This window comes from Hypanus sabinus, chromosome 15 (assembly GCF_030144855.1).
Source record: "Hypanus sabinus isolate sHypSab1 chromosome 15, sHypSab1.hap1, whole genome shotgun sequence".
Lineage (NCBI taxonomy): Eukaryota > Metazoa > Chordata > Chondrichthyes > Myliobatiformes > Dasyatidae > Hypanus > Hypanus sabinus.
This window is the reverse complement of record NC_082720.1, coordinates 47,762,560-47,788,583: the sequence shown is the minus strand read 5'-3', so window position 1 is coordinate 47,788,583 and position 26,024 is coordinate 47,762,560. Positions and strand designations below refer to the sequence as shown.

At 40.2% G+C, this 26,024-nt stretch overlaps 1 protein-coding gene across 2 annotated transcripts in view; it reads right to left on the bottom strand.

Moving 5' to 3' along the window:
• Positions 1-2,576: 2,576 nt before the first annotated feature.
• Positions 2,577-26,024, bottom strand: part of LOC132405482 (A disintegrin and metalloproteinase with thrombospondin motifs 2-like) — a 274,937-nt gene continuing 251,489 nt past the window's right edge. For both annotated transcript variants that reach the window (XM_059990318.1, XM_059990319.1), the window contains 9 exons: positions 24,849-24,972; positions 22,441-22,521; positions 21,353-21,516; positions 18,519-18,678; positions 16,866-16,998; positions 11,810-12,017; positions 7,888-8,017; positions 6,179-6,283; positions 2,577-3,911 (listed from right to left, as the gene is read on the bottom strand). In XM_059990318.1, the coding sequence (XP_059846301.1) occupies positions 3,457-3,911; positions 6,179-6,283; positions 7,888-8,017; positions 11,810-12,017; positions 16,866-16,998; positions 18,519-18,678; positions 21,353-21,516; positions 22,441-22,521; positions 24,849-24,972 (1,560 nt within the window). In that variant the 3' untranslated portion in view covers positions 2,577-3,456. The remainder of the gene's footprint in view (positions 3,912-6,178; positions 6,284-7,887; positions 8,018-11,809; positions 12,018-16,865; positions 16,999-18,518; positions 18,679-21,352; positions 21,517-22,440; positions 22,522-24,848; positions 24,973-26,024) is intronic.

The following is a 26,024-nucleotide window of genomic DNA, read 5'->3' as shown; positions in this document are numbered from 1 at the left end:
TTATAAAAAAAGAAATAAATTGTGTGAATATTTTCTAATTACTGAAATCTAGTTTCTCTTCATAAGATTAGAAGTGTTAACATATTATGAATTCTGTGAAGCTAAATGGAGGAAAGGCTGAAAATACAGATTAACTATGTGATCTTTGTGGGCAGATTCAAATTAGAAATTTTTACTTTGTATGAAAACATGTTAATTATAATAGTCACAGCAGAATTGCCTTTCTGCTTTCGTCTTCCATTTTGGTGCTATAGCTTATTGGAATAATCTATTTATACCAAAAATATATAGTATTATGTAGAAAGTAGTGCAAATTATTATGTAAAAGCATCCACATATAAACATCATGGATTTTTTAACATATTTATCATGTTCTTCAATTTGTTCAGATTGAGAAATTTTAGCACCATATATTTTGAAATTTAGGAATTCTAAAAAATTCTGCACATATGCCATCAATGTTTACAATACAGCAAGCATCTTTTTTACTTTATACAACAGGTGATTGATAAGTTCGTGGCCTAAGGTAGAAGGAGTCAATTTTAGAAAACGTAGCACATTTATCTTTCCTACATTTGGCAGTCAAGGTGAAGGATAATCTAAAGAGCTTCTACAGGTATATAAAGAGCAAAAGGATAGTAAGAGATAAAATTGGTCCTCTTGAAGATCAGAGTGGTGGGCTATGTATGGAACCAAAAGAAATGGGGGAGATCTTAAATGGGTTTTTTGCATCTGTATTTACTAAGGAAACTGGCATGGAGTCAATGGAAATGAGGCAAACAAGTAGTGAGGTCATGGAACCTATATAGATTGAAGAGGAGGAGGTGCTTGTTATCTTGGGGCAAATCAGAGTAGATAAATCCCAGGACCTGACAGGGTATTCCCTCGGACCTTGAAGGAGACTAGTGTTGAAATTGCAGGGGCCCTGGCAGATATACTTAAAATGTCAGTATCTACGGGTGAGGTGCCGGAGGATTGGAGGATAGCTCATGTTGTTCTGTTGTTTAAAAAAGGCTCAAAAAATAATCCGGGAAATTATAGGCCGGTAAGTTTGATCTTTGTAATAGGTTAATTATTGGAAGGATTACTAAGAGATAGGATCTACAAGTATTTGGATGGACAGGGACTTATTAGGGAGAGTCAACACGGCTTTGTGCATGGTAGGTCATGTTCAACAAATCTGTTAGAATTTTTAGAGGAGGTTATCAGGAAAGTGGATGAAGGGAAGGCAGTGGATGTTGTCTACATGGACTTCAGTAAGGCCTTTAACAAGGTCCCGCATGGGAGGTTAGTTAGGAAGATTCAGTTGCTTGGTATACATGGTGAGGTAGTAAATTGGATTAGACATTGGCTCAATGGGAGAAGTCAGAGAGTGGTAGTGGAGGATTGCTACTCTGAGTAGAGGTCTGTGACTAGTGGTGTGCCACGGGGATCAATGCTGAGTCCATTGTTACTTTTCATCTGTATCAATGATCTGGATGATAATGTGGTAAATTGGATCAGCAAATTTGCCGATGATACAAAGATTGTAAGTGTAGTGGACAGTGAAGAAGGTTTTTAAAGCTTGCAGAGGGATTTGCACTAGCTGGAAAAATGGGCTGAAAAATGGCAGATGGAGCTTAATGAAGACAAGTATGAGGTATTACACTTTGGAAGGACAAACCAAGGTAGAACATACAAGGTAAATGGTAGGACACTGAGAGAGCAGTAGAACAGAGGGATCTAGGAATACAGATAAAAAATTCCCTAAAAGTGGTGTCACAGGTAGATGGGGTAGTAAAGAGAGCTTTTGGTACATTGGCCTTTATAAATCAAAGTATTGAGTATAAGAGTTGGAATGTTATGGTGAAGTTGTATAAGGCATTGGTGAGGCCGAATTTGGAGTATTGTGTGCAGTTGTGGTCATCGAATTACAGGAAGGATATTAATAAGGTTGAAAGAGTGCAGAGAAGGTTTACAAGGATGTTGCCGGGACTTGAGAAACTGAGTTACAGAGAAAGGTTGAATAGGTTAGGACTTTATTTCCTGGAGCGTAGAAGAATGAGGGGAGATTTGATAGAGGTATATAAAATTATGATGTGTATAGATAGAGTGAATGCAAGCAGGCTTTTTCCACTGAGGCTAGGGGAGAAAAAAACCAGAGGACATGGGTTAAAGGTGAAGGGGGAAACGTTTAAAGGGAACATTAGGGGGGGCTTCTTCACACAAAGAGTGGTGGGAGTGTGGAATGAGCTGCCAGATGAAGTTGTAAATGAGGGCTCACTTTTAACATTTAAGAAAAACTTGGACAGGTACATTGATGAGAGGGGTATGGAGGGATATGGTCCAGGTGCAAGTCAGTGGGACAAGGCAGAAGAATAGTTCAGCACAGCCAAGAAGGGCCAAAAGGCCTGTTTCAGTGCTGTAATGTTCTATGGTTCTAATTACACGTTTAGTCCAGTGGTTGTGGAGCATATGGATCCCTTCTTTGTAGAAGTTAGCATCTTGGACCTCCAGAAGTGGTCCACAGCATGGGGTGATTGATAAATTTGTGGCCTAAGATAGGAGATGAGTTATTAACTTCAAATTTCCTGCATTTTCAGTCAGAGTTGAACTGCATGTGCACGTATAACTCATCTCCTTCTACCTTAGGCCATGAACTTATCAATCATGACCACCTGGAGGTCCAAGATGCTCTCGTTACATGCACATGCAGTTCAACTCTTTGAGTGAAAATGCAGAAAGTTTGAAATTAATATCTCATCTCCTTCTACCTTGGGCCACAAACCTATCAATCACCCCTGCTGAGGACCACTTCTACAAAGAAGGGATCTGTATGCTCCACAGCCACTGGATTAAGTGTGTAAATGTAGGAGGGGACTATGATGAAAAATAAATGTGCTAGGTTTTCTAAAATTGACTCCTTCTACCTTAGGCCACGAACTTATCAATCACCCCCATACGTTCTCATAGTCACAATTTGAACCAGAATCAGAGATGCTCCTGCTAGGTACAAAAAAAAGACACAGGACCACCCATCTTATGTGCCAGTAAAACAAAACCTAGGTTTTAAAAAAAAGATCTAAAGCACCATTATTCAGGAAATTTACCGCAATTTCCCAAAACTGTAATGCAAAAACAAGCTACAGTGACGAGGTCGGCAGTGAGAATCCTCAGCCAGTAGTTTTTAAAAGAAAGTAATGAAGATTTTGTATGTGTTATTGGGAGGGTGAGAGGGCGTTCAGGGATGTGCACTTGTTCTGTATGTGGTGTGTTGTGTTTGCTGCCTGGCAAAGCTGTGGGGCATATGCTCCATGCCCATTTTACAAGAGAGATTACTAAAGTTAGAAGTGTTTGCATTAGAACTGTAATGATGAATACAGTCTGCCATTCATTTCCAGTTCAGTTTCTGGTCATATTGTGGATGAGCCACTTTATGACATTTTCCTTTTGTTTTTCATTCCAAACGATCCATGCTCAAATCTCCACATGAGGTAAACTGTTGTCCTTTACAGGCAAAACATCTTTGTCCGAGGAATTGTTCAGCATTTGCTTTATTCTCTGGTCAAGCAGAAACTGGAGTCTATGGTTGCTGACTATATTTGGTCGTCTTGGAATTATAATTTTGTGTCGCGGAGTTTTACTGTTACCGCTTTTTCCCTTGTGCATCTGCCCAACTGCATTTTTCTCAGCACTGTCTCGTGTTGTATTTAATTTGTGAGAGGTAACAACCCTCGGCATTCTTGTGGTCTCGGGTAACGTGGTTGGTATAGCACGCTTCAGGGAATCAGTAATATTGGCCTTATTTGTAATCTGTTGAGACAGTGAATTGCAGGACTTGCAACAAAGCTTGTTGTAGCCAGGATTAGAACAATAGCGGGAAAGTGCATCCATACGGCAGAAAATTGACTTGTCCCCATGACATTTTGTTTCTGCGAAGATATTAAGATGAAAAGAAAATTAGAACTGTGAAGAAAATGGAATCATTATTTAATAGGTTTCATTTTATTTGTAGCTGATTTCTTTCAAAAGCCTTCTTTGTTGAATTAGTTGGTTTATTTATTCTTTTAGTATGTCGGTTTCTTAATAATAAGATTAATTACTTTATAAAAGTAATTAAATTAATACATATTATAACTTTCAAAGTATGCAAACATTTTGTATATTTCTTAATATGATATACTTTAACTGATCTGTAGATATTGTTTATAATTTTAAAATTAATTTTGTAATCGACCCAGTGATTTTGCTTCAGAATTTGATTTTTGTCAACAAATGAGACTAATGCATTCATCACTAAGTTCAGGTTGTTTAGTATCATAAACATATTTTGAGATGGATAATTTCCTTTTCAATTTTAATAACTATTTTTCCTGTTTCAATAATGCAAAAACTTCAGATTTATCACAAATATTTTGTTACCTGCTCCTCAGTTGCCAAAAAGAACATCCACTATTTTGTTAGAAAAATGCCTTCAACTTCCATAATATATAGGTTTGAATATTTTCTGTAATGCCTACAAAGTCATTCAATAGATGCCTCATTATTCAATGTTAATAATTGTTTTAAGAGAGAGACTGTTCAACAGAAAAAATTAGAATGGGAACACTATTGGATTTTTTTTTAGTGACTGGCTAGAAAAACTGAAAATAGACAATATTTTATTTCTTGACATAGGTTTTCATTTATTTGCAGTGATTAATGACAAACTGGAGTAACATAAGACCCCAGATCTCCATTGGTAAGAAAATGCATCTATATGTACAAGATCACAGTTACTTTGGTAAACATTGCCACCATTCTTACAAAAAAAGTAAAAATGAATGAGAAACTGAAATGGCACACCTTCATGATTATATTTTTAATTATCAATAAATTATCCCTGATAAACCAAAGTGCATATTAATATAGTGCATGTTACTGAGTACCATAATTGCACTGTCAGTGACCATGGTTAACCTATTTAAAACCTTCTGACTTTAAATGAACAGAATTAATACTGGAGCAAATCTGTACAAACACCAATTAAGTCACACATAACACTTCCAGTGCAATAGCTGTGGCTCATCAGTTTTCCTTGTTGATAAGACATCACATCCTAAAATTTCCACTAAAATTCTCACAAAAGTTGGTTATGTGATCACATGACAATGACATGGTCAAAGTGCTTTTAATTTCTCCCTCACAAACTAATTGCATTGGTTCTGGGCCTTTGTTCTCAGCAACTATAAGCTTTAAAATTTCTTGTCCAAAAATAACATTTAACAGTGATTAACATTATTGATGGATTTTTATGGAACATTCCTAGAATTAGTAATTATTTACACCTGCAGCCAAATTGTTGCTGTTCGACAGTAAAGATGGGAAGATGGGCTCAGTCCATAAAATCATTTTCTAGAGTCTGCAGCTGTAGTAAAAGTTGTTACATTCATCCTTAGGTAAGGCATTTTTCTAAACAAAATAAATACTGAGGTACTGTATTATAATTTAGCTACGCCAAATGTGTGTAACTGACCAAATTAGCCAATTAACATATACATGGCAACATTCATTCAATCAATCACACAAAATAATCAAACATGCAGCATATGAAAATGAAACCATTCATTTGCTACCTAGAAGCAGCTCAAAGAATCAAATTTCCCTTAGTATAATGAAACGCAACAAGACAATGTTAATGAGTAGAAAACTAACTTGGAGTGTAAGAAATGTAAGAGAAGGACAACTACTGTAATCACTTATTTAGGTTTAGAGCATTAATTACCATTCAGAAATTCTAACAAAGTAGAAGAGGTCTAGGAAGAAGGAAATATTAGCACGAGAAGATGTCAGCATTGTGATGTGATCACATTCACAATAAATATCTCATTCTCCATTGAACTGAGACTGTTTCATTAGAGCCTGTTTTCAAGCAAACCAAACAAGCTGAAGACAGCTCCCATTCAGAGACTTGCAACGTACTGTGGAATTCCTCCAGCGATTTTTGAAGTCCTTCTCTTTGGACTTCCATCACTAGTGCTGCACAAGCTCTAGAGAAGAGACAGGCTATGCACCAGGACCCAGTAGAAGAATTAGAACCAGGAAACAGATGCTAATCAGAGGAATACATTATGAAGCGAAAGGGACACAGAAAAGGGTACACTCCATGTAAGTAACTGCATGCATCTAAAACCAGGATCAGAGTTATAATACGATTTACTTGTCGAAACTTTTTGAATAGGATATTGTGGATCTGGACGTGACAGCCATTGGATTCCAGACTTTCTTTTGGAGGAAGTAAGTGACGTTTGCTGAGAAGAATTTTCTAGAAGGAATGAAAATTAAAGATCAATGTAATTATGGATATATAATCTGTTGCTTGGTATACTGTAACACTACTTATTTTTAATTTAAATGCAAAGCAGAAAATGCAAGGCAGAAAAAATAACTAATTTGATAAAGGATCGGGAGTGACTATGCACTGTATTTTGGTTATATAGTATTCCAGTCAGCTTTATTGCATTTCATGGGCTAGGGGTTGTATTTGAGCTGAAACAATGTGCAATACTGGTATGTGCTGTTTTGTCCCCACAGGGAGGTTTATTTATGAGGCAACATATGTGATAGAACAGGTTTTACTTGCTTAAGCAATCACAAAGGACCTTTCATTTGAATTATGGTGTGTTCTTGCATGGAAAGAGCCCCCTTGGCTCATTGATGACACCCTGATTATCAACCAATCATTTACACCCAATTGCACTCTATTCTCCCCGCACATTCCCGTAGACTTTCCACAAACTCAACCCTTCACCCACGCAGTAGTGTGCATGCTGATTAAGTTGGGGTGGAGGAGGGGACCAGAACACCCAGCACAAGTCCACACGGGCACAGGGAAAGCGTGCAAGCTCCACACTGACGTTGCTGGAGGTATGAGCCAAAACCGGCTGACAGAAACTGAGGCAGCAATTCCTCTACCAGCCCCAAGGCTTCTTCCCTTCTGAAAAGAAGTCTTAAAGTAATGAAAAGATTTGATGAAGGAGACTTAGAGATTATGTGGTAGGGACAATTACTAGATGATTAATAATCACAATAACAAATTGAGAACACTTTCACTCAGAGAATGGTGAGTATGTGGACTTGCACAGAAGAGCAGGACCCCCACTGGTGATCTTTTCGACAAAGTAATCGGGGCTGCAAACTGCAGCAGCAGCTGGCGCTCAGAAATTTGAGGAATAGAATGTAATGGTGGGTAGGGAGGGAAAGAAGATCAAGTTGTGGAGGGTTAGGGATAATTGCATGGGCATCGTGAGGCCAGGGGAATGACTGGGCTGGAGTTTGGGAGGGGAAGAGCTGTTCACAGGTGCTGTAAGTGCAGGATAATTTACTATTAATACTGTCAAAATGTGCAATGCGGGTTATTTGACATCATTATGAATGTTCAGGGTCCAGTGCCCTGTGTACATAATGTGTTATTCCATCAGTGCACCCAGAAGCAAAATCTGGAAGTGCATAGTGCACTCAATCAATAGTATTGAACAATGGAATTTCTGATAACATACACAATAAATATATAAAAATATAAAACAATTTTAATTTTCACAAGTTACTGAGCTGTAAAATTTCTACATCTTTAGTCTCAAGATGTAGACTAAACACTTAAACAGATTGCAAACACTTAAACAGTAAATAATGAAATAAAATTAAGTTTCCTCGTACGTTGCTCCCTGACTGCAGAAGTTACAGGTTAGAAATAGAGCTAAAATTCTGCAACTTCAAATTTTTTGTCTTTTTTCCTCCCAATAAATCCTGATCTTTATTGTAGAAACACTAGAATATGAAATGTATTTTAATTCTAGATTTCCCTGAAGTTGAATATCAATTGCTGATTTAAACTTGGACACAGGAGAGAGTGTTAGTTGAGGGACTTACTGTGACATGCTGGCATCCTACAGATGCGTATGGTATCTGGCTTCTCTTCTTCACACTGTGCGACTATGTTGTCCCTTGTCCGACACACGGCCAGTCTCTCTTGCATTCCATTTCCACAGGTTACCGAGCACTGACAAACAACAAGTTGCACAGTAGTAAATGCAAATGCTGAGACCATGACACCTGCACTATAAAGATGCAAGAAATACCTGAGCAGAATAATTCAATGGAAGTGGCATGAGGACAGGAACATAAGGTTTTTGAGCCGCACATTTCTAGTATATAACCATATAACATATAACCGTATAACAATCACAGCACGGAAACAGGCCATCTCGGCCCTCCTAGTCTGTGCCGAACTCTTAATCTCACCTAGTCCCACCTACCCGCACTCAGCCTATAACCCTCCACTCCTTTCCTGTCCATATACCTATCCAATTTTACCTTAAATGACACAACTGAACTGGCCTCTACTACTTCTACAGGAAGCTCATTCCACACAGCTATCACTCTCTGAGTAAAGAAATACTCCCTCGTGTTTCCCTTAAACTTCTGCCCCCTAACTCTCAAATCATGTCCTCTCATTTGAATCTCCCCTACTCTCAATGGAAACAGCCTATTCACGTCAACTCTATCTATCCCTCTCAAAATTTTAAATACCTCGATCAAATCCCCCCTCAGCCTTCTACGCTCCAATGAATAGAGACCTAACTTGTTCAACCTTTCTCTGTAACTTAAGTGCTGAAACCCAGGTAACATCCTAGTAAATCGTCTCTGCACTCTCTCTAATTTATTGATATCTTTCCTATAATTCGGTGACCAGAACTGCACACAGTATTCCAAATTTGGCGTTACCAATGCCTTGTACAATTTTAACATTACATCCCAACTTCTGTACTCAATGCTTTGATTTATAAAGGCCAGCATTCCAAAAGCCTTCTTCAACACCCTATCTACATGAGACTCCACCTTCAGGGAACTATGCACTGTTATTCCTAGATCTCTCTGTTCCACTGCATTCCTCAATGCCCTACCATTTACTCTGTATGTTCTATTTGGATTATTCCTGCCAAAATGTAGAACCTCACACTTCTCAGCATTAAACTCCATCTGCCAACATTCAGCCCATTCTTCTAACCGGCATAAATCTCCCTGCAAGCTTTGAAAACCCACCTCATTATCCACCACACCTCCTACCTTAGTAACACAATATATTTTGAACATTAACAGCAGAAGATTGGGATGAGTTCAGCACCAGATCAAATCCTACCAGGGAGTAATAACTGGCGCACAGGATTCCTTGCAAATTAAAAAAAAATATTAAAAATATCTCCGGAGGTGGCTTATCTACTGATATCTACTATAAGCCTATGGGCTCTCACAGCTATCTGGACTATTCCTCTTCCCACCCTGTCTCTTGCACAAATGCCATCCCCTTCTCGCAATTCCTCCGTTTCCGCCGCATCTGCTCTCAGGATGAGGCTTTTCATTCTAGGACGAAAAGATGTCTTCCTTTTTTAAAGAAAGGGGTTTCCCTTCCTCCACCATCAACTCTGCTCTCAAACACATCTCTCCCATTTCACACACATCATCACTCACCCCATCCTCCCACCACCCCACTCGGGATAGGGTTCCCCTTGTCCTCACCTACAACCCCACCAGCCTCCGGGTCCAATGTGTAATTCTCCATAACTTCCGCCACCTCCAAAGGGATCCCACCACCAAGCACATCTTTGCCTCCCACCCCTTCTGCTTTTCACAGGGATCGCTCCCTATGCGACTCCCTTGTCCATTCGTTCCCCCCATCCCTTTCCACCGATCTCCCTCCTGGCACTTATCCTTGTAAACGGAACAAATGCTACAACTGCCCCTACACTTCCTCCCTCACCACCATTCAGGGCCCCAGACAGTCCTTCCAGGTGAGGCGACACTTCACCTGTGAGTCGGCTGGTGTGGTATACTGTGTCCGGTGCTCCTGGTGTGGCCTTTTATATATTGGTGAGACCCGACGCAGACTGGGAGACCATTTCGCTGAACACCTACTCTCTGTCCACCAGAGAAAGCAGGATCTCCCAGTGGCCACACATTTTAATTCCATGTTCCGTTCCCATTCTGATATGTCTATCCATGGCCTCCTCTACTGTCAAGATGAAGCCACACTCAGGTTGGAGGAACAACACCTTATATACTGGCCGGGTAGCCTCCAACCTGATGGCATGAACATTGACTTCTCTAACTTCCATTAATACCCCCCTTCCCTTCTTACCCCATCCCTTATTTATTTTATCTATTTATTTCCCCCCCCCTTTTTTCCTTCTTTTCTCTCTTTTTTCTCTCTCTGTCCCTCTCACAATCACTCCTTGCCTGCTCTCCATCTCCCTCTGGTGCTTTTACCCCCCCTCCTTTCTCCCTAGGCCTCCCGCCCCATGATCCTTTCCCTTCTCCAGCTCTGTATCCCATTTGCCAATTAACTTTCCAGCTCTTAACTTAATTCCACCCCCTCCGGTCTTCTCCTATCATTTCAGATCCCCCCTCCCCCGCCCACTTTCAGATCTCTTACTATCTTTTCTTTCAGTTAGTCCTGATGAAGGGTCTCAGCCTGAAATGTCAACAGTGTTTCTCCCTATAGATGCTGCCTGGCCTGCTGCGTTCCACCAGCATTTTGTGTGTGTTGATGAAAAATATGCACACTGCTGAAAATAGCTGAGAACAAAAATTATCAGCCATACGTGCTCTGCAGAATTTAGTTGCAATGTGAGATTGCTACTATTCACCCTGTGGTTTAAAATAAGCTCAAATTTATAGAACATGGAACAGGACAGCGCAGTACAGGCCCTTTGGCCCACAATGTTGTGCCGACACTTAAATCCTGCCTCCCATATAACCCCCACACCTTAAATTCCTCCATATACCTGTCTAGTAGACTCTTAAATTTCACTAGTATATCTGTCTCCACCACAAACTCAGGCAGTGCATTCCACGTGCCAACCGCTCTCTGAGTAAAAATCCTTCCTCTAATATCCCCCTTGAACTTCCCTCCACTTACCTTAAAGCCATGTCCTCTTGTACTGAGCAGTGGTGCCCTGGGGAAGAGGCACTGGCTGTCCACTCTATCTATTCCTCTTAATATCTTGTATACCTCTATCATGTCTCCTCTCTTCATCCTTCTCTCCAAAGAGTAAAGCCCTAGCTCCCTTTACAAAAGGAGTTAATTCTATTAGCCAAGAACAGTGACCACTAGTGCCTGGTATGAGACCAATTACTGTCCAACACTGCCAGAAAATCTGTACCAGTTTGTGTTCAGCCATAGTGCAGTGCAGTGGAAGACTCTACTAAGGGTAGTCAAAACTGCCCAGTGCGTCACCGGCACCAGCCTACCAGCCATCAAGGACATATATACAGAAAGGTGCTGGAAAAAGGCCAGCAATATCATAAAGGATCCCACCCATCCTGTTCTAGGACTGTTTGTCCCACTCACATCAGGGAGGAGGCTACATAGCGTCCATGCCAGGATCACCAGACTCTTAAAATAGTTATTTTATCAAGCTGTAAGGCAGATCAATACCTCCACCCACTAGCTTCTTCATCATTACCAGTCAGAGTTACTTTACATACAGACACTCTTATACCTAGTGTCACTTCATGTACATACTGTACAATCATATTTATTTATATCTTTTGTCCTTTTATTATTGTGTTTTTTATCTTACTGTGATTTTTTTATGCTGCATCAGATCTGGAGTAACAACTATTTCATTCTCCTTTACACTTGTATACTGGAAGTGACATTAAAGAATCCTGAATAATCAGACTTACAGGCAATATTCATGTTGGGTAGAGTATAGTGATATCAAATTCCCAGATACAGATGAGTTCCTAGAGTAATCTAATGCAAAACAAAGAGTGAAACGTCTCAGCATACCTGTGACCAAGCCCCTATACTCCACTGTGCAGGACAAAGCTCTCGATTACAGGGTTTTCTTGTCTCAGGCCGATCCCCATTGCAATATTTGCTGTGCACCGAGCGATTGGTTCCATCGTGAAGCGGTTGAACGCATCGCACAGTACGGATTTGATACCCAGACTTGCCACAGGTTTTGGTACATGCTTCCCACTGTCCTGTAATCCACCTGCAAACCACAAATATAAGCCCGGTAACAGTCGGCACTGCTTTGTGAGCATAGTATTACACTTCTAGCACTTCATAGCACTCTTCTCAATAATTTGGAAAACAGCATTTTAAACATGCATCAAATAAAATGGGGCTCAATGGTATTGCACCTCTGGTAACACAATTTCAAGATGTTAAATCATTAAACTAATGGAAAACATAACTGTTTAAGTAATACATAATAGGGATGATGTTCCCCCAGGATGAGTGTGCTACAGAATTACTTTCAAATGTTAATGATTTCCAGGATGTAGTATGGTGGTCAACCACTGCTTGTTCCTTCTTCCAGTCAATAAAAGCCGATATCTATCCTTTACGTCTCAGAGTGAGTTATTGATGATGCATCAAGAGACAAAAGTGTATTTCATACACAATTCTTTCCAATTGATTGAGTGAGAATTTCAAACAATACTCACATTCCTAAGCCAGGAACAAGAAACAAAGTCTGAATATTTTGAGAGGGATGCACAGCAGTATGATTTATTTCAAAGGTCTGAACCACAGAGATCAGTCTAGCATTGAACAATTTACCATCTATGTTTTGTATTCATGTACATTTTGACCCTCATGGACTGCCGTCATGCTTCCCCATGTGTTACGTACTGAACTTAATGTGTGAGGGCATTCTGGGTAGATGATTAGCTGCATGTTTGTTTCTTACCTCTCTGTCCCTCGTGTAGTTACTCGTGGCCATCTGGCTTCCCAGTAACCACAAACATAACGACTGGCGACAAGGTGTCAAGTCCTTGCGCCATATTCATTGTTTTGCTGGTCTGTGTGTACCACTGTGTAGTGTGACTGAGCAAAAAGAAGACACTGCACACCACAAGAAAACAGTCACAGGAAGCCTGGTGAGTGAAGAATCCAAAAGGAGAGCATGAGAATGGGATGGTTAATAAAACAAATGAGAGAGGGGGACGGAGAGAGAAAGAGAGACAGAGAGATGGATAGGACTAGCTAACTTTTCTAGAATGTGATTGTGTTTGAAAATGGCGACAATGTTTGGAAGTTTTGGGCTGTATGACAAAATAACATAGCAAGGGTGTTCATTTACTGAAAGATTTGAATCTTGTGCACTGGCAAATCGAGTTTCAGATACTTGTGTTCCAACTTTTCTGACTGTGATGGACGCAAGAACATCTATAAGCCTTTTGTGGACGTGGTTAAAGTCTTAAAGAGCCACTATTCACCTGAAACCCCTGGTTTGCTTGGCTGCGTAGGTCTCAGGAAAACACTCCTTGGTCCCACCAAACTCGTGAGATTGAAAGGGCTCTCCCGCTCAAACTCCAGTTCGTGTGGATGCTGTGTAATTTCCAACCTTGTTACAAATTAGTGCATGAAATGATAGGCAGCACACTGCACACGGTTAAAGGAATTATACTTATGACTCTTAACTAAAGGGTTAGTAAAGAAAAGCAAAAAGAAAAGGGCCAATTTTAATTGAACAGTCAAATGTGCACAAGTTGCAGCTCATCTTGAACTTCTCTGTCGGTCATGGGCTGGGCCCTCGGTCTGCGTGAGAGCACACGCCTCCTTCTGAATGTCGAAAACAATCTATCTCGTACAAATGGTTCTCCCATCAGATAGTACCCTACGACCCAGTTCTCCCCAGTATCTTCTCCTTTCATCTCCCACCGAACAAGGAAAAGCCCAAGACCAACCTTAGTGTCCCTCACCAAGAAAACCTCCCCCTAAAGGGATGGCACACATTCCACGTCATCACTTATCTTCAACAATAACCCAAACAAGCTGAGAGCAGAACAGATGGCTCTTACAAAACTGCTAAATGAAATACCGACAGCATAGCAGTTAACATGTGAACCAAGGCACTACATACCTAAAATACTGATTATTATTAAAAGGTTTGGATTTTATAAAAGGAATCAAGAGGAAGGGGAGTTTATTTTACAGTTTGTGGTGGTCTGAACGCTGTGATTTTGGGCAGTCACCGAGTGACACATTACGTGATAGACTCGTATGAGGTCTGCACAGTGAGGCAATTCAGAAAGGTTTGCTCACAGACTAATATTACAAAGAGCAGTTGTGATTAGTATATCTATGGAGATGATAGCTAAAGAAGCACACCTATTAAGCACCTCTTCCCAAGTTCATAAAGTTTCTACTAACTTTCAGAATAAAACATCAATTGGCAATGTTATCATTGTGGCAAAACTGGGCATTCAGCAAAGGTATAAGGATTTAGATTGTTAAAACTGTGACAAAAAGGGACATATTGAACACACCAGTAAAAGTAATAAGACACTGTCAACCAAAACACTAATACAGAGAAGTGACTTTTAGAAAAACAAAAAGAAACACGTGAACAAGATGGGGCACACTGAGGATGGACTGAGTGACTCTCACTCTGTGGTTGAAGAAGCTTTACAAGTTTTATCTGTTTCAGGACACAAAGATGGTTATTGGGGACCCCATGGTTGGACAGGGCCACAGTGAAGATACAGATGGACACGGGTGCTGCGGTATCGCTTGTGTCAGAGACAGGAAAAGTTGCAGCACCTTAACCCAGAAGGGGCAGGTTGACTTTAAAGACTTACACTTGTGAGATTGTTCCAGTGAGGGGAGTAGTACGTTACAGTGGAGATTAACGAACTGTATGTTGTTAAAGGTAGTGATCTCGTGCTTCTGCGCTGCTCTTGATTGCTCTCCAAATGGCATGAAGTCCACTGGATTGGTGGTAGCATTGGTCTGTTACAGGTATTGAAGAAATATACTGAAGCATTCAATGGAGAACTGGGCAGTACAAAAGGAATTGCTGCTAAGCTGACTGTTAAGGCTGACACAACACCCAAACGCCTGAAGACAAGACCTGCTCCACATGCCCTCAAACTAAAGGTATAGGATGAGCTGGAAAGACTGATCCAGAGTAAGGTATTGAAACCAGTGTGTGCAAGTGAATGGGCAACTCCGGTGGTTCCTGACCAAAAAAGGAATGGGTCTGTAAGGCCTTGCGGAGACTTCAAGGTAACCATTAACCTTGTTCTTTCAGCTGAATAATACCTCCTTCCCCTCACTGATGACCTTTTGGCAGGATTGTCCAGATGACAGATCATGTGTATCGGCAGATGTATGTGGAACTAGATTCACTGAACTGTTGACCATAGTGACTCACAAAGGAACATTCAGGCTTCCACTGGGTGCATCTTGGCTTCTGCACTTTTCCAGCTAGCAATGGACCAGATCCTGAGGGGGTTGACAGGGAAATGCTATTTGGATGACCTACTCATCACTGGAAAAATGAACTTGGATGTAAAACTACAAAGACTCAGGGAATATAGGCTTGTAAGTGACAATGGCCCACCACTCCTCTCTGAAGATTTCAAGGCATTTATGGAAGCAAACTGTATTCAGCACATCAAATCGGCACCATTTCATCCAGCCACTAATGGCCTTGCTGAACAATTCATTCAAACAATGAAACAGGTCCTCAACACTTCAGAGGGAAGTGGATCCCTCAAACAGTGTCTTAGCACTTTCTTGCTGACATATCCCAACACAACTCACGTCACTACATAGCCAACTTGACCTGCCTAGACCCCCAAACACAAAACAGCCCCCTAATAAAGAATGCAGTACCCAAACCAAGATCTATACATACACCACCAATAGATTAACTTTGGTGTTGTTCCAAGTTGTTGTACCCTCATAGGAACTGGCAGATTGAATTTCTAGTTTGGAAACTAACCCTCAGCACATGGGGCAGAATAATCCTCTGGGTGATGTCTGGGAATAGAGGTAGTCTACCCTCTTTCCCTAGTTTAGAAAAATTAATTTTTTTTGCTGGTTGAATTTGATAATTATTCCATCGAATGTTAATAGTTTAGCAGCTGGTCTGCATATGGGATGGGGAAGAAACCTTTAAATAAGGGGGGAAGAGGCATATGCCATGTATCCGTGCATATTTTGACCCTTTCAGGTTATTTTCAAACTATCCTGTGTGTCACGTAATGAACATAATGTGAGAGGGCATTCTGGGTAGATGGCCAACAAGCAGAATGAACAGTCGTGCATTTGTTTTTCACCGCTCCATCTCTTGTGTGTGTTATTCACAGCCAGCAAGCTTTCCAGTACAATAAGCACCACAACCTATATATTTATGACTTAGAAAAAGGGACTGAGTATAATGCTGATAGTAAAAAGATAGGTTGGTTACCTGGACGTGAGGAGACACAAAGGGATATAGAGAGGTTAAGTCAGTGAACTAGATATTGGCAGATGGAACATAATGTCGAAAAATGCAAGGTTGTTAATGTCGAAAGAAGTAATGAAAAAGCAAGTTATTATTTGAACAGTGAGGCCTCAGAAGATTGGGGATGAATGAGACAGGGGAGTCATAATGGAAACCAAATGGTGCAGCAAGTAAGTAGAAAGAATAATAGGTTATCTGCCTTTCTTGAAAGCAGATATAAGTAGATATGTTTTGTTGCAAGTCCACAGAGTGTTCATGAGACCACACTAATTCACTCTCTGTAGTTTAGGAAGGGTATACTTGCATAGGAGGTAGAACAGATAATATTCACTTGGATTGATGAGAGGCTGGTACATGAGGAGGAGTTCAGCCTTTCATCATTGGAGTTTATTAGAATGAGGAAGGATCCCACTGAGTAAGAAGGGACTGTTAACCAGAGCACAGCATTCGGCAAACCAGTTTGTTTGACTGAAGGTTTCATATTAGCCCAAACTGAGTGACGAGAGCCATGGTTCTGGAAATGACATTTACACCCTGTCATCAGTGACAGGACACAGGTGAGACGCAGCCTGGAGGATCAGCATTCTCCCGGTAACTTACACAGGCTGGGAGCACTCGTACAGGTTGCACATCCGGCGGATCGGCTTTGGCTTTTTACTTGCATCACAGAAACTTCGGTGAACCATCTTGGAGTCAGCCTTCCTGCGACAGCCATATCGCGTAAACTGAGAACCTTAGCAAAATCAATTAACTTTATCAGAATAAGTGTCATAAATAGCTAACTTTCTTAGAATACTCAATCTTTTAGCTGCCGAGATTAAATATTTACTATCAACCTATTTAAATGGCAATGCAAATATAATCTTTAATAATTGACAACCTAGAATGTACCTTGATCAAATATTAGAATGTCTTTCATCTTAGAGTAAGATAATGGCAGTGTTAATACAAAGTTATTGAACCTTACTATTGCAAATAACGATTAAAGTTTACTAGTTTATCATGCATTTTTGCTCCACTAGTAATGCAAAGGTTTATTTCAATTTCAGGTTTGGCTTTGAAAAGATTTTAGTTTGGGTCCCTTGAAACTGAAGCTTTATTAAAATGATGTGCAATTGAAAATGTGATCAGTTCCTATCTGATTACTGCTATAAAGTAAATCATAGTGAATGAAGATGAATCTCAGGGTTATATATGGTGACCTATATGTATTTTGATAATAAATTTTCTTTGAACTTATGACTGCAGCGGATAGTGAGGTCAGCTGACAAGATCATCAGAGTCTCTCTTCCCGCCATCATGGACATTTACACTACACGCTGCATCCGCAAAGCAAACAGCATTATGAAGGACCCCACGCACCCCTCATACAAACTCTTCTCCCTCCTGCCATCTGGGAAAAGGAACCGCAGCATTCGGGCTCTCACGACCAGACTATGTAACAGTTTCTTCCCCGAAGCTATCAGACTCCTCAATACCCAGAGCCTGGACTGACACCTTACTGCCCTATTGTCTTGTTTATTATTTATTGTAATGCCTGCACTGTTTTGTGCACTTTATGAAGTCCTGTATTCTAGTGTAGTGTTTTTTCTGTGTTGTTTTTTTACGTAGTTCAGTTCAGTTTTTGCACCGTTTCATGTAACACCATGGTCCTGAAAAACATTGTCTCATTTTTACTATGTACTGTATGGTCGAAATGACAATAAAAAGTGACTTGACTTGACTTGACTAATGTTAAAAGCTTCCACTATTTTAAATTGTAGTGGCATTCAGAAAGCTACTCTGAGGTTATCAAATTTTCCATGTTGAACTATCACTAATGGATACTCAATGCCACAAGGTCATTGAAAACTATCTCCAATAAACTAGAATTATTCAAACACAAAGCTTTGCTGAAATATTCTGACTGAGGTGGGTCATAGAGAACTGGTGTTCTTGTTATTGTTTATTTAAAAATGTACTTTGCAGTAACTAGTGGCACATTCTGCAGTCCTTTACAAATTATCTATTAACTGTTAAAATATATACACATATAATAATATGTGCAATGATGTTTCAAATAAGCCTCCTCATTTTCCTAAAGAAAGCCAACTTTTGATACAAAGGGAATGATCTGTGACTGCAAGAATGTAAGCAAAATTAGCATTCAGTGAAGTCATGACCCAGAAGCAACTGTACAACCACTTTTTGCAAGTAATAAAATCAATATCAGTCATTAATGATTGGTTCATTGAGATTACGCTTGTGTATTACCTCCTCCACAAGGTTTGGAACACTGGGACCATCTCTTCAAAGCCCATTCAAATGTAGCCATATCTTCTTGCAAAACTTCATTAGTCATAGTGGCCAAGTAGTCCTCATGAATTGTGTATTTATAAGTCAGAGTTGGTTTGGTATCACCAAAAGGCTTTGCCTATTTTTTTTGTGAAGGAAGGCACAAACACAGTTTAGCAGTAATAACAAAATCAAAATACCACTGAAACCTGAACTTCGGGGAAAAAAATCATGATATTTCAGGAAACTCAGTAGTTAAGGGATAACTAAGAGTGAAAGTATTTCAAGTTAATCGGACCCTTTGGGAGGCAAGTGCAGAAATTGCTGGGGTCCTAGCCAAAATATTTAAGACATCCTTAGCAACAGGAGATGTACCAGAGGGTTGGACAGTCAATGTTGGTCTACTGTTTAAAAAGTCTTTAAATGTAAACCAGGAAATTATAGGCCGATAAGTCTAACATCAGTTGTGGGAAAGTTATTGGAAGGTATTCTAAGGGAACAGATATTTATATATTTGGAAAGACATGGACTGATTAAACATAGTCAGCATAGGTTCATGTGTGGTAGGTCATATCTAACTAATCTTATAGAGAATTTTGAGGAAGCTGCCAGAGAAGTGGATGAAGGCAAGGCAGTCGATGTTGTCTGCATGGATTTTAGCAAGGAATTTGACTAGGTCCCTCATGGGAGGCTGGTCAAGAAGGTTCAGTCACCCGGCATTCAGGATGAGGTAGTAAATTGGATTAGACATTGGCTTTCTGGGAGAAGCCAGAGAGTGGCGGTAGATGGTTCTCTCTCAGACTGGAGGCTAATGGTGTGCCATAGGGATTGGTGCTGGGGCTGATGCTGTTTGCCATCTATAATCAATGATCTGGATGATAATGTGGTTAACTGGATCAGCAAGTTTGCAGATGGAACCAAGAATTGGAGTGTAGTGGACAGCGCGGAAGGGATCTGCATCAGCTGGAAAAATGACAGTTGGAATTTAATGCAGACAAGTGTGAGGTTCTGCACTTTGGTTGGACCAAACAGGGTTGGTCTTACACAGTCGGGCACCGAGGGGTGTGGTAGAACAAAGGGATCTGGGAATACAGCTACATAATTTGTCGGAAGTGGCACCAGGTAGATAGGGCCATAAAGAAAGCTTTGAGCACACTGGCCATCATTGATCACAGTAGCGAGTGCAGGAGATGGGATGTTATATTCAAGTTGTACAAGACATTGGTGAGGCCTAATCTGGAGAATTGTGTGCAGATTTTGTCCCCTACCTACAGGAAAGGTGTTAATAAGTTTGAAAGAGTACAGAGAGAATCTACAAAGATGTTGCCAGGTCTTGAGGACTGGAGTTATAAGGAAAGACTGAATAGGTTAGGACTGTATTTTTTGGAATGTAGAAGATTGAGAGGAGATTTGATAGAGGTAAACAAGATAGGGTAAATGCGAGCAGGCTTTTTCCACTGAGGTCGGGTGGGACTGCAACCAAAGGTTTTGGGTTAAGGATGAAAGGTGAGAAGTTTAAGAGGAACCTGAAAGGAAATTTCTTCATTCAGAGGATACTGAGAGCATGGAACGAGCTGCCAGCACAAGTGGTGCATGCAAGCTTGATTTCAACGTTTAAGAGAAATTTGGATAGGTACATGGATAGTAGGGGTGTGGAAGGTTATGGTCCCGGTGTAGGTCGATGGGAGCAAGCAATTTAAATGATTTTGGCATGGACTCAACAGGCATAAGGGCCTGTTTCTGTGCTGTACTCCTCTATGCCTTAGCCCTGAGCTGATCATTATTTTTTGAAGCATTGGAGCAAGCTAAGCTGCTGAAACATGGAGTAACAATTTACAGTTATATACCTACACAATTATACATATGAAAGAATAGGAATCCATAAATCTCTCAAGATTGGTTTATGCAAAGCCACTCTTCTTTGAATTTCGCTTGAATTTTATTTGATTTGTTTTCCTTCTTTAATACCATCTAATTGAGAGGAGTGACAAAAAGCTAAACAAGTAAAGAGCTTTTAAGAAGTGGTTCCCAGCGTGGGTGATATCACCCGCTGAGGGCAGTGCTAGTTTCTAAGGGTGCGATAAAGATAAAGGGGGCAGTGGAGGGGGCACTCATTAGCAAGGGGTGCAGCTGAGGGATTACAGGCTTAGTTTAAGAGACGAATTACTTATTATAAGCATTTGATTCTCAGCGCCTCATAATTGATGACAATGATCACGCAATCACCTCACCTCAGGCTAAACCACCATTCTATAGACTTTGCTTGAAGTGCGTTATAGTTGTTGAACAGCAACGCGACACTTCTGTATTTGGTTAATCATGTGAACTCTGGACTGAAGAAATCGTGTTATATCAGGTCCAGCTCTGGATTTTAATGGGGAGATAGAAGTAGCACCCTGATGGCAGCTTAAGGAAGATCGGAGGATCCACGAGCTTTTCTTCAGAGAACACAAGGCTTGTAACATCAAATAAGTGAATCAGAAGAGCAATGAGGAGAAGAACTGGAAGGAACCTACACAGATCACAATCTCTTTCAACCCTTGTGTTATTATAGCTTACTACACAACTCCCATTCAGCTGGCAATCTTTGCACCATGCCCCTAGCAAACCACTCAATAATTAATTAACACTCAAGGGTATACCCAAAACCTTCTCTGGTTTTTTACGACCTTTCCTGCATTTTCTCCCAGCTCCTATTAGTGTCCATATTTTAGCTCCCTCTAGTGATATGCTGTGGAATGTTTCATTACGTTAATATTTCAATACAAATATACATTCTGAGTCTCGATATAGTTACTGGAACATAATCTTACCAGCACTATTATTCCATCACAGAGGGGTCCAACAGTTTGTAAAGACTCCTTGTCATCATCATTGGAATACTCCCAAATTACTCCCATTTCAATGAAAGTTTTTGAATCAGGAATATCATTCTCCCCATTCAATATAAAATATCCTGTGGCTTGGTTCTTGATTGCTTAGTAATAAAAATAAAAAATTATTAAATTTATTGTAGTGCACATTATAATTAGATCAACTTCTAATTATGAAATTATAAATTTTGAACAGCAGTTAAATTGCTTATTTAATTTCCTTAGTAATAGCATTTAAATCATTATATTTTAAAGATACTAAACACAAAGTACTTTGAAGTTGTCCTTCACCTGTTACAGGTGCACATTAAACAGAATAGAGTCCTTTCCAATCACAGTGAAGTAAACTACTTCTGACACTTTTGAATTTGAGGGAGGTAGTAATTATGCAAAAACTGCCTTTATTGAAACATAATTCTTTCTAAATATGAGGTCAACTCAAATTATCTTTCCTTCAATAAGAAGCTGCAGAGAGTAGTGGATTCAGCCCAGTACATCACAGGTACAACCCTCCTCAACATCAGCTGTATCTGAAAGAGGCGCCGCCCCAACAAGGCAATATCCATCATCAAAGATAGGCACAACACTGTGGGCCAAAGGGCCAGTACTATGTTGTAATGTTCCATGTTCTATCATCCATCTGGACCATGCTATCTTTTCACAGTTACCATCAGGCAGGAGGTACAGAAGCCTAAACACGCACACCGCCAGGTTCAAGAACTACTACTGCCCTTCAATCATTTGGTTCTTAAACCAACCATCACAACCCTGATCACTGCCTCAGTATGGCAACACTTTGCTGACTTTGCACAAAAATGGACTTGGTGATTTATCTTTGTTCTAACTATAAACATTATGTATAATTAAGTTTTTCTTATGAGTGCTGCTTATATCATGCTATGTGCCTGTGATGCCATTACAAGCAAGCCTTTCATTGCACTTATGCATACTTGCACATTTAACAATTAAACTCAACTTTGGCATTAGCGTTGTGCTTACATGCTAGAGGCTTTTTGTAGAAGACTTACCAATGAAATGAGGAGATGCACTTAGCTCCTGAATAGACAGGTGACTTGCTCCAGCTGGAATTTCAAACATCTTCAGATAACCTGTCAGAGCAAAGTAGTGAAAAAATTTTGTTGGAATGCACTGAAGTGCAACACTGCTGGAGGAACTCAGTGGTCAGGTGGCATCAATGGAGGGAAATAAATAGGCAATGTTTTGGGACAAGACCCTTTATCAGGATTGGAAAGGAAAGGGACAGAGGTCAGAATAAGGAGTGGGCAGGAGTACAAGTTGGCAGGTGATAGGATAGAAGTAAAGGGCTGAAGAAATAGGAACTTCATAGAAGAGAACAATCTTCTTTTTCTTCGGCAGTCCGTCAATTTTGATGTTGACTGTGCTGAGAAGAGAACAATATACCATGGAAGAAAGGGAAGGAGAATGGAAACCAGAAGGAAACGATGGACAGATGAGGAGGAGGAGTCAGATGGTAATCAGAATGGGAATGGAAAAAAACAGAGGAATGGAGCAGGAAGTAATCACTGGATGTTAGAGAAATCAATGTTCCAGCTATCAGGTTTGAGGCTACCCAGATGAAATATGGGGCATTACTCCTCCAACCTGATTATGGCCACATTGTGGTAGTAGTGGAGGATGGAACTTGGAAGTTGAATTGAAATGGGCCACCAAGAGGTCCCTTCTTCTGTAACGGACAGAGCGAAGGTGCCTGATGAAGTGATCCCCCAATCTACGTCAGATCTCACTGATGTAGAGGCTACATTAGGAACTTCGGATATAATAGATGAACATACAACACCCACAACAGATTGTGACAGGAAATAAAATGCCAAGGGATTCTCAGCAATGCTTGGGCTACTTTAGGTTCATTTAGAGAGGATCAATGTTTGCAAATAAAGCAAAATTCTGTGCAAAAGATACAGGGGAAATTGAGAAAGAAACTTTGTTTTAATATACAGGTATCAGTATATTCCAGAGGCTGGAGTTCACTGCAGAGTTAAAAAAATACACCTTAGGCACCTGGACTAAAATAATTTGCAGGGCTATTGGAAAAGACATGTTGATTAAGATTGTGGCCTTATGACTCAGTGGGCTGAATACCTATTGAGATAATAGTCTTATAACTTGCTTTGAAGTTAATGTCCTCTTTCTTCACCATTTACATGATCGTCACAAGAACAAAACATAGAGGACAGGATCGTACACTCCTGTCGCTCTGTTCTGCCATTCTGTAAATCATGGCTAATCTGATCTTTATCCTCATTTTCACTTTCCCACCTGATCTTCATAACTCTCAACATAAATAATTGAGAAAATTGTCTATTGTCTATTGCTAGATAGATATCTGATGGATAGGGGAATCAAGGGATATGGGGACAAGGCAGGGACTGGGTATTGATAGTGAATGATCAGCCATGATCTCAGAATGGCGGTGCAGACTCGAGGGGCCAAATGGTCTACTTCTGCACCTATTGTCTATTGTCTAAAATGTCAATTTCAGCAATATTTAAGCAATTACTACACTCACAGCAAGCTTCTTGTCTTTTTTATATTACCGTGTAGATAATACCCATTAGAGCCCCTGTCAACCCATTGACACAACTGTGCTAGCCAAACACACAGTTGTGCAAAACCATTGACACAACTGTGCTAGCCAAACACACAGTTGTGCTAAACCATTGACACAACTGTGCTAGCCAAACACACAGTTGTGCAAAACCATTGACACAACTGTGCTAGCCAAACACACAGTTGTACTAAACCATTGACATACCGTGCTAGCCAAACACACAGTTGCGTCAGCCCATTGATATGCTGTGCTTGCCAAACATACAGTTGTCCTCCCGATTCACCCCATGCATGTAATCTGTGAATAACTGAGTTCAGCCGTTGATTTGTGGAAGGTGAAATCAGTTGTTTTTACTAAAGGTTCCAATTTTTATTTCAACTCGGGGGACTTAAATTATTGGATTGGTTATCCAATTCCAAGAACTGTCTCAGAGCTATTATTTCCTAATCTTTCCCAGTACTGAGCTTCCTTCCTATCTAACCATATTACTTCGCTTCCTAACCCAGTCAGCATCAGTTCCCCAAGGGAGGAGAGCTTAGATGGTCATGATGTGCAAGGAACTGCCCTTTATAACAGCTAGTTTCTAAGAAGAAGCAATTCTTCTTCTAAGAAGAAGAAGCAAGAAGAAGTTACCTCTTGCGAGTAAAGTCCTGGGCAGTTCCTGCCATCAAGGTACTTTGATTGGCAGGATCCTAACACATTGATTTTATTAAGCCTTTTTATTAGAACTACTGTCAGTGCCAATTGAAGCTTTCCTATTGTAGCGGGAATGGAAACTTTATCCACTGTGGTATGGGTTGGTGTGCTCCTTTTTATCTTTCCAAGTTAATCATTAAATGCACTCACCTGATCTCTTGGCTGCTCTGGAGAAAGTTCCCTTGATGACTTTGCAGTGAGAATTATCTCCACCACATACTCCACACTTGTCTTCCTGTTTATTGGAACCCAGCACTTTATCACAGCCCACTTTCTGAAACAATGAAATAGTAATATTTGAAATCTTTTTGGCAATTCTTGTGTTTTTTCAGTATATTCTTGATGAAAGTGTATAATAATATTAAATAAGTCCATACTATTGTTTTGGCAAAAGTAGGCATTTTCTAATGTACTTTACATTCAGGCAACCCTATGAAATTACCAAGAATCAGAAATATAATCCCATTAAAAAGATGGGGTAGGTGACTATCCTAGGATTGTGACTCTTTACTTAAATCTTTTAATTATTACATTATTTAAATGAATTACTGTATATACTAATCTGATCTACAGTATGTTACTTTAAAATTATCTGAGTTGAAGTTGAAAAGTAAAAGTAGTCCTTGAATCTGTTGTAATCAAAGCTGAATTTTCTGCTGGTTATTGAATTCACTCAATGTGGATTACTCATCTCATTATAGCCATGAAACATTCTAAGCAAATAAAATAATAAACTGCATTAAGAACTTGCTTCCTGTAATTACTCTTCTCTCTTTTTCCCTTCCCTATTCTGGTTCCCCTCTCATCCCTTCTCTTTTCACCTGCCCATCACTTCCCTCTGTTCCCCTTCCTTGCCTTTTCTCTATGGTCCACTCTCGTCTTCTACCAGATTTCTTCTTCTTCAGTCATTTACCTCTTTCACCGATCACCTCCCAGCTTCTTACTTCATTCCCCCCTCCCTTAGTTTCATCTACCGCTTGCCAGCTTGTATTCCTTCCCCTCCCAACTTTCTTATTCTGGGTTCTGCCCCTTTCCGATGAAGGGCCTCGGCCCGAAATTTCAACTGTTTCTTTCCCTCCATAGATGCTGCCCGACTTGCTGAACTCCTCCAGCATTTTGTATGTGCTACTTCAACAATGCTACTTAATCTTATTGTCTTTAAACTGCAACATACAATAACAGAAGGCCAGTCATTGTTACAAACCAAAAGCAAACAGAAAGCACACTGCTGGAGTATTTCAGCAGATTGAGCAAATTCTAGGGAGGCAAAGGAATGGTCAACCTTTCAGGTTGTAACCTTGCGTCAAGACGGAAGCATTGACCATC